Below are 8600 nucleotides of genomic sequence, written 5' to 3' on the forward strand. Positions count from 1 at the left end.
TTATTTTTGGAAACCAATTGTTTCTTATTAAAGTGATATGTGGGCCAAAGGAATATCAACCAAAATATACACACTTATGGTGGTGTCTCAGACATGTCTATTGTTTAATTTCATAAGTGTAAATACTATGTATATGAGAAAGGAAAAGAGAGACATTATGCCCATACGGTCACGACAGAAGAACACCTGGTTAATTCATGAAGTGTGAGTGGTAGATGTTTGGTTTTATATCCACCCATGACGAATTAATATATATTTTATTGATAACAAATGCATTATGGTAGGAGGGGGGAGAAGTTTTTTTCCCGTTCAAAAGAAGGGGACATTAGAGGGAAGAACCAAGAGAGAATAATATTTATTAAAGATGATATTAAAAAGCATAATTACTAAAAAAGACTAAATACTAAATTGTGCTTCACTAAATCTCTTTTCTTTTCTCTCTGACCACTCATTTTCAATTTTAAATTCAAAATCTTAATTCAATTTAATTATTAAATCTTCAATTCCTCGCATCAGCGCCTCTCTCTTTCCCGTTCTCTCCCCATCCCTCTACCATGGTTTGAGTCCTTAAGATCATTAATAATTTCAGTGGTATTGTGTAAACTTCACCAACTAATGCAGAAGCTCCAATTACATCTGGATAATATATTAGGTTTGAGACTCCTCAACTTGATGTGATTGATAATATATATAGAGATAACAATTGTGCATTCGATCAATTTTTTAAGTTCTATCCTGAAAAGAATTCTCTCTTCTATTATCTTCTTTTGATATATTTACAGTATATCAGAGCTTGAATCCTAATGATTTATGGTTCATAAATTTAAGAGACTTTCCTAAAAGAGAATATTAATTTTTTTCTAGTGACATATGGGATAACTATATTTTTTTTGGCAACATGGGATAATTATATATGTACATTAATTTTCCCTAAGGGAGAACCTTTTTTGAAATGAATTTTATGGATTCAAAATGATTTTTTAAACCTCAGACTAGCTCAGATGCTAGTTTATATATTTAAAAGGAATTTTTTAATGTGTAAAATTTCATTTTGAATTTTTTTAAAAAAACTTAAAATTATTTATTAAACAGACAGTAAAATTCCCCCGGCATTAGTGAATTTCTCTAAAGTAACAAGCATTACTCACTTTATATGACATATGGGCGCATTTTCAATTATTATTGTATTTAATTATTGCTGCGGGAGTATGATGATTAGGACTAATTTAGGAAAAAAATGATAAATGTAGAAAATATGTCTTATATTTAGAAACAAAACCAACTCTCTAATTAGATCCTTCATTAAGAATAAGAGAAGTACTTGTTTTATTCTTAGTGTAATTATTCTTACACATATATAGGATCCTGAGAGTAGTTCCATTTCCCATATTAATTAATTAACAGTCCTACCAAGCTAAGTATTTGCTTCTTCTCTCTCATGAGGATGGTAGGCAATTTGATCACTATACACCACAATAGGACTCCTTACTTGGAAAGTGCCATCATCCCAAATCAAAGAGGCAGAGAGTATGTCCACATTGGTTTTTCCCTCCACGGTAAGTTTGTACGACTTTTTCTGCCCCAGAGATGTGAAGTGAAGAACTTTAGGCTTTACTTGAATAGTTAACAAGGCAGGGGCAATGATCTTAGCTTCATATTTGGATTTAGAGAATCCAACATTAGTCACAGTCCTATGAAAGGAACGTAGGAAAGCCAATGACATATTAACCTGGAGGGCAAAGGATGGAAGATTCAAGTCCCCACCATGCTTTTCTTTTTCAAATTCTGCACAACTACTTCTGTGATTCCCAGTGATGGATCGAAGTTTTTTGTTGTCATAATGAGATTGGCGACACAGGAACTTCACATAATCAATTTCCTTAGCATCGTAAACTAAGCCAGGATTCAGTGCCTTCACTGGGTTGATTTGCCCAGCTCCATATGCAAATTCTGCGTCCGGATTCATCGCAGCACTCAAAGGAGTAGCTACAAAATTACACAGCAATTATCAAAATTCATCATAAACACTTGGATGCAGGAGGCAGAAGGGAAAGGAAGAAAAGAGAGAAACAAAAGAGAAAGAGAATGTGGAGACAAAAAGCAAGAAACAACTGAAAAATTTAGATGAACAGAAGGAGAAGAGAAAAGTCAAAGGAGGGAGAAACTCAGTACCCAATATTATTATTTAGGAGGTGTTTAGATATTCTTAGAAGAACTTTTTAAAAGTATTTTTTTGTAAATCGAGATAAATTTTTTCACTTGTTTACTTCATATACCATAAAATCATTTCTAAAACTATTATTTAGTTTCCATCCAAAACACCTCTTAGAAGAAACTCAGTCATAAACTTCCATAAAAACTAAAATGTTTTGAGCACTATTTATAACTTAGAGGGGGTTTTGAAAACATCATAATCAATTAAAAAAATATTTGACAAAAATCAAGACAAATTTTTTTTATATTATCTCGAACACCGTAAAATTATTTTTAAAAAGCTAATCCAAATATCCATTCAACCCTAACTCCAAAGAATTGAGTAGAGAACTTTACGTGCTAGAATATTAAAGCAAAATGCAAATAACAATTAATGATAAAAGAAAACAATCAAATTAACATTAAAATCAAATATTCCCTGATTATTACCAGTTGTCATAAGAGCAGACTTGATTGCAGAAGGGGACCAATTAGGATGGAATGTTTTAACATAAACAGCGGCGGCAGTAACATGAGGGCAGGCCATGGAAGTGCCAGAGATGATATTAAAATGTCTGTTTCTATTGTCACCTTCCACATCTGAGATGGGAGCTAGGGAAGACCATGCTGCTAAAATGCCCACTCCTGGAGCACTTATGTCTGGCTATAATGATTGAAGAAAAATTATATAACACAAAATGATTCAACCATCAATTCATCCTTGTTATAATTAAACAAAAATTAACATGCAAATGCCTATAATTTCACCTCAATTTTAATTAATGAAGTTCTTATAGTTTTTTTTATTGGATCCTTATAATTTTCTTAATTATAAGTATCGGTAGTTATGCTCATATAACTTGTTAGTTTACAAGAGAAACAGTACTAGTAGGTAGGTAAGGATGTGGCTCTCACTCAGCACACGCTCCGATTAATTTTGTCAGATGAATCTAAATAAAATCAAAATCAACTCGCTTGCATATTATATATAGATCCAAGAAGAAGATTATGTGAATAATAAACTTTTTACTTCTATATTGATAATAAATAAATTTTATTCCATCATTTTTTTAAAAACCTCTTTTTATTTTTATTTTGTGACAATTTACATGTCGTTTGGTCAACATGCATGCCAATCCTAATTAACAAGTTAATTAACAAGTTATGAGCATAGGAACTAACATCTATAATTAGGAAAACTATAAAGGTCCTATTGAAAAAAAAGTTACATGGACTTCATTAAAAATCAGGCAAAACTATAAGCACTGATGAATTAATTTACCCTATAACTAATAAACCTTCAAAAGCAGAGGTTCTTTGTAAGATAAGATAATGACACCTTGAGTATATCAGGATTGATGGGATTAGGACCTCTGGATGAGAAGGATGCTACATATGGAGCGGATAAGTCCTTTTCAGTGCAAGTCCTTGATATTGTTGCCGTTAGATTCCTGATAATGACATGTACCATGTAGCGTATAAAAATATATTATTGCACAAAAAAAGATAAATTAGTAATAAAATTTAGTGACGAAATTTCAAAATTCTATCACATAAAAGACTGTCATCGATTGGTTAGCAACAAAATTTCATTGCTAAACTGATTTATCTAAAAAATTCCGCCATTAATTTGCTGTTTTTGTATGGAACAATATGCGTAAGAGGTGAAAAGAAACGCACACAACACTTGCGATTAAAGGCCTTTGAGGACGAGAATTATATACCTAGTGGATTTCATGTAGGAGTATATACGTTTACCATCTTCTACACTAATGTCAATTGCAGGAAGAGCATATAAAACAGCATCATCTTTAGGAGATGGGCTTGCTTTTACAACAGCAGCAGCTATAAATGCAACCTCATTATCTGCGAATAGATTATTACACATAACAATTTTTTCCTTCACCAATTCTCTGTCCAAAGAGCCTGGGAGGCAGTATCTGCAACCCCACATCACATTATTAATAGATAATCCTATATAATCAATGAAATAAGATACTGTCTGCGATCTTAAAATATAAGATTTAATGTATAATATAAACTACACTACGAACTAGATCTTATATTTAGAAACGAAGATAGTAATACATAATCAACATATGTACCTAGAAACAGATGAATTAAATCCACCTCTGACATTGGGAGCGTCTAAAGCATCAATCAATGAATATTGTTTATCCTTGAGGTCAAACGTATTTATGGAGATTCCCTAAAATTGTGAAATGAAGAGATAAGAGCATATAATTAGGGAGTTAAAGTTGCCCTACCTTTTCACAGTAGTTAAAAAGGCCTTTTTACACCGGTTCTCGCAAGAACCGCCATAGATACTGTCAGTGCAGAAACCGGTGTAGAAAAAGCTAATTCTTACCCTGGTTGCTGCTAACCAAGATAAAAAAGGTTAACCAAAAAAAAAAAAAAACTGTTCACATTTATAAGTCTGTTTTTTTAATCAGAATGATTATGATGGAATACTACTTACGTCAAAAACCAAGCCATTGCCTAATTGAAGTTTGGTTGAGAACTTTCTGTCAATAGTGGCAGCAGCCACAGAAATCAACCAAGGAGCTAAGGTGCTCATTGTGTAAGTCTCAGGACCATCGTTACCAGCAGAATGAGATGTTACTATGCCTCTTGCCATGGCATGAAAAGCTCCAATTGCAGCTGCATCTTCAAAATACTCAAAAGGTTTCCCTCCTCGAGCTCCCACAGAAAGGGAAATAATGTCAACACCATCAGAAATTGCTTCATCAAATGCTGCCAACACGTCCACAGTGTAGCATCTATTACCGCTCTTGCTCCAACACAACTTGTACACAGCGATTCGTGCCGACGGAACACCGCCTCTCGCCGTGCCGGAACCCAAGCCTAGTAGACTGGCTGATCTAACTGAATTTCCAGCAACTGTTGATGTAGTGTGTGTACCGTGTCCGCATATATCAATTGGACTTTTTATATCATCTTTATCAAACTTCTCTAGAACGTTAAAATACTTCGCTCCTATTATTTTTCTGCATATATATGCGTGTATAAAATAAGAATACTGTGAGTCTTCATCCAATATTATGCTACTTATCTATATATAGGAAGATACAGAAAACTGGATTGGTTGTATAAATTGGTAGAAGCAGTAGTTCAAATGTTAGGGGTTTAATTATGGTTGAACTAAGGTGAACTCAATCATGATTAAATAATATAATATAATTAAAATATACTTATATGGAACCAAGAGCATTATTTAAATAAAAGAGATACTAATCCACAAATAAATAAAAAACTGCATGGATAAACCACACACAATTCAACGAAACAGAGCTAGTAAATAAAAACTATGACAAATAAAAACTATGACAAACTTTTACTTTTATAAATACGGTAAAAAATACTTAAAACAACATCGCTTCATGCTCAAGAAGATGAGGATAAAAAATATGAAATCCAATCAGGTTGATCTGTTCAAAACTCTTGACCGAACCAATTAAGATATCGGCTCAAACCAGTTCATTGGTTTGACCGGCCCAACCGGATTGGACTTTAATGCCATGGTGAAGAGATTATGAGGAGAGATATTAACTTATTGCAAGTGAAGTTGTGGCATGAGCCCTTCCATTTTGCAGGTGGAGGACCAAATCCTTTGTCACTGAAGCTTTCAGATTTCGGCCAAATTCCTGAATCAAGGACACCCACAATTACGTCGCTCTCCAAATCACTTCTTTTCACTTTTTGGGAAAGACCAACGAAATCCCACGACCTTGTTGTATGGATTGTGTTCCTTCTATTCGGGAAAACAGACACTACATTCTCCATTCCTGAGATCAAACATAAATTAAATGTTTAACAACAAAAGTTAGCTTTCTAAGCTTCAATTTATTTTATGATTGATCATTTCAAGTTATTAGTCTTTGTACCAGCCATTGTTTTGGCTTCTTCATCAGTTAACTTCATGACAAATCCATTGAAGCTCTTCCAATAGCTGTGCAGTACTAATTCCGGTGCAAAATCGCTGCAAGACCAATCAGATAATTCCCATTCATTTTAAAAAGGTTAGTCTTATAGTTATAAGGATGATATACGCTAATTCTTTCTATCCACTTTTAAATTGGAAAAGTTTACCCTTTTTGAACTGACATTAATTTAATAGGGGAATTGCAATCAGGTCCCAAAAAAGGAATTTAATTATTCTAAAGTCCCCAATGATAAGTGAGTAGCATAAACCAGTTGTCATTTCCCACAATGAAAGTTATCATTACATGTTTTTTAGTTGTCAATGGACTTTAAGGTAATTAAATTCTTTTATTGGGACTTGATCACAATTTCCCTTAATTTAATTCATGCTTACAATAGAACACTTTACCATGAATCATTATTTAACATAATTTCCTAAATTTATACTCCTTGCTGTCCTAAAGGAGCAAGTTATTAGGTTTATTTTGATTCTAAATACAAGATCTCAGTTGTTTTATAATTTTTTTTCAAACTATCTCTAAAGAAAATTTTTCATCAAGCTGATGCAAATGATTGAAGGAGATATTTTATGAAAATTAAACACATTTTTTTATAAATAAGTAACTTAATTAATCTTTTTAAACTCTGTCAATTAACTATCTGATTCTACAAATAGGATCGGTGGCACGTTAATTAATTAGCCATAAGGACTAGATGGAGGAGAACATATATACAAGTCATCATAGCAATATAAGAGCAGAAGCTTCACGTTGCAACCTGCCGAGGACGTTTTGAGCCATGGTGGCGTGCAGCAAAGGCAGGGATGAGGGGTTGATACCCTTTGGATGATGACCCATGTACACGATATATGTCTGCATAATAAATAAGATTCAAGGAATAACAAATTCAATTGTTATATATAGAAGCCATAAAGTTGGAAGAAAATTCATTAATTAATAATAAAGGTGTGGAAAACAGAGTGATATAATAGAGAGAGAGAGAGAGAGAGAGAGAGAGAGGAAATTAAATAATGTTTATATATATGTGTATGAGAGGGAACTTGTAAATGAAGAGTATGGTGGATTTCTTGCCTTTCGATCTGGTTTAGAATAAGAGTGTTCAATGAGAACGGAGAAGAGCGGAAGAAGTAGGAACAGGCGGAGGAGAAAAGAGAGCAACATGTTTATAATTTGCTCTTGAAGATATTGATAATGTTCCATCTAAGTCATCCTTATATATAAGCAAGTCCACTGGCTACGACTATGCTCCTTTTTGTCACTATGGTAACAACCATTCATCAAAATTAAACTAATAAAAGACCGACTTATTCCTCACTAATTGTTATTATTGTTATAAATCCCATCTAAATATGTAGTTTGATCAAAATATCAAGATATTTTCATTCATAATTGACACAAAGTTGTCACCACATATATAACTGATATCATGAGGAGTGGAATGTCAGAGTATGTGAAGTGGGGTAATTAGTAATAGTATTTGCCGAAAATGTAGAAAAGGACCATGCAAGCCATCATTAATTATTATTATCTCTAATATTTAATATAAGAGCTAATTGATTAATTTAAATATATTAAAAAATTAGATAAATTAGTTATTTATAATAAATAGGTGTTGATTTTCTTAAAATACTCGTGATAATTATGTGTATTAGTTAAAATTATCATTTAATAAAACTTTTAACATTTATAACTACTACCTGAACTACCTTTTGAAAAAAAATAAATGTAAGAGATAAAATAGATTGATATATTATATTTAGAATTAAATTAAATATTAAACTAACTTTTATATTAATAATTGAATAATAGTATTACAAACATACGAGGTTGAGACTAATTCCACTTTGATTATTTTTCCTCCTTTTAATTTCCTTTGGCTTTTTTCCCTTTTGTCTTATAGTCAGTATCACGTCACTTCAAATGGCGTGTTCTGCCCCTCCACACACCCGCGTTCCTCCCCCCCCCCCCCCCTTCGCTTTTATCATGCACCATTTGCTTTTGCTTTTCCATTTTTCCCGAGGAAAGTTTACTTAAAGCCAATTTTGTCGCTTTTTATCATGCACCATTTGCTTTTGCTTTTGCTTTTTTTTTTTAATAAAAATAGACACTATTACAACCACAACGAACTACAAGAAACATCAAAGCTCAGCTTCCCTCGTCGCTTTCCACCTCTTTGGAAAAAGGAGGAGGGTGACTTTTCCATTTTTCCCAAGGAAAGTTTAGTTAAAGCTAATTTTGTTTCATCAATAATAATATCTTGACATGTATGATTCCTTTAGACAATTGAAACTATATTGGATTCAAAAAAGCTAATGTTGTGTTTCACAATTTTATACTCTTTCGCTGGTTAATATAGGACTTAATTATTGAGTTGATTTTGATCCTCAATATAATACCTATTTTTCATATATTATCAATTTTTCTAAATTACCCCTATGGATACTC

General features: G+C 32.6%; 1 protein-coding gene across 1 annotated transcript; it reads right to left on the reverse strand.

Moving 5' to 3' along the window:
• Positions 1-1414: 1414 nt before the first annotated feature.
• LOC114750590 (cucumisin) lies at positions 1415-6992 on the reverse strand. Its single transcript, XM_028939187.1, has 9 exons — positions 6913-6992; positions 6099-6193; positions 5765-5999; positions 4673-5201; positions 4299-4402; positions 3918-4133; positions 3533-3644; positions 2644-2857; positions 1415-1986 (listed from the first exon to the last, which is right to left on the reverse strand). The coding sequence occupies exons 1-9, from the start codon at positions 6990-6992 to the stop codon at positions 1415-1417; spliced, it is 2157 nt and encodes a 718-aa protein (XP_028795020.1).
• Positions 6993-8600: the final 1608 nt, after the last annotated feature.

Source organism: Neltuma alba, unplaced genomic scaffold (genome assembly GCF_004799145.2).
Source record: "Neltuma alba isolate B1F8T4 unplaced genomic scaffold, ASM479914v2 tig00006538_pilon, whole genome shotgun sequence".
Classification (NCBI taxonomy): Eukaryota; Viridiplantae; Streptophyta; class Magnoliopsida; order Fabales; family Fabaceae; genus Neltuma; species Neltuma alba.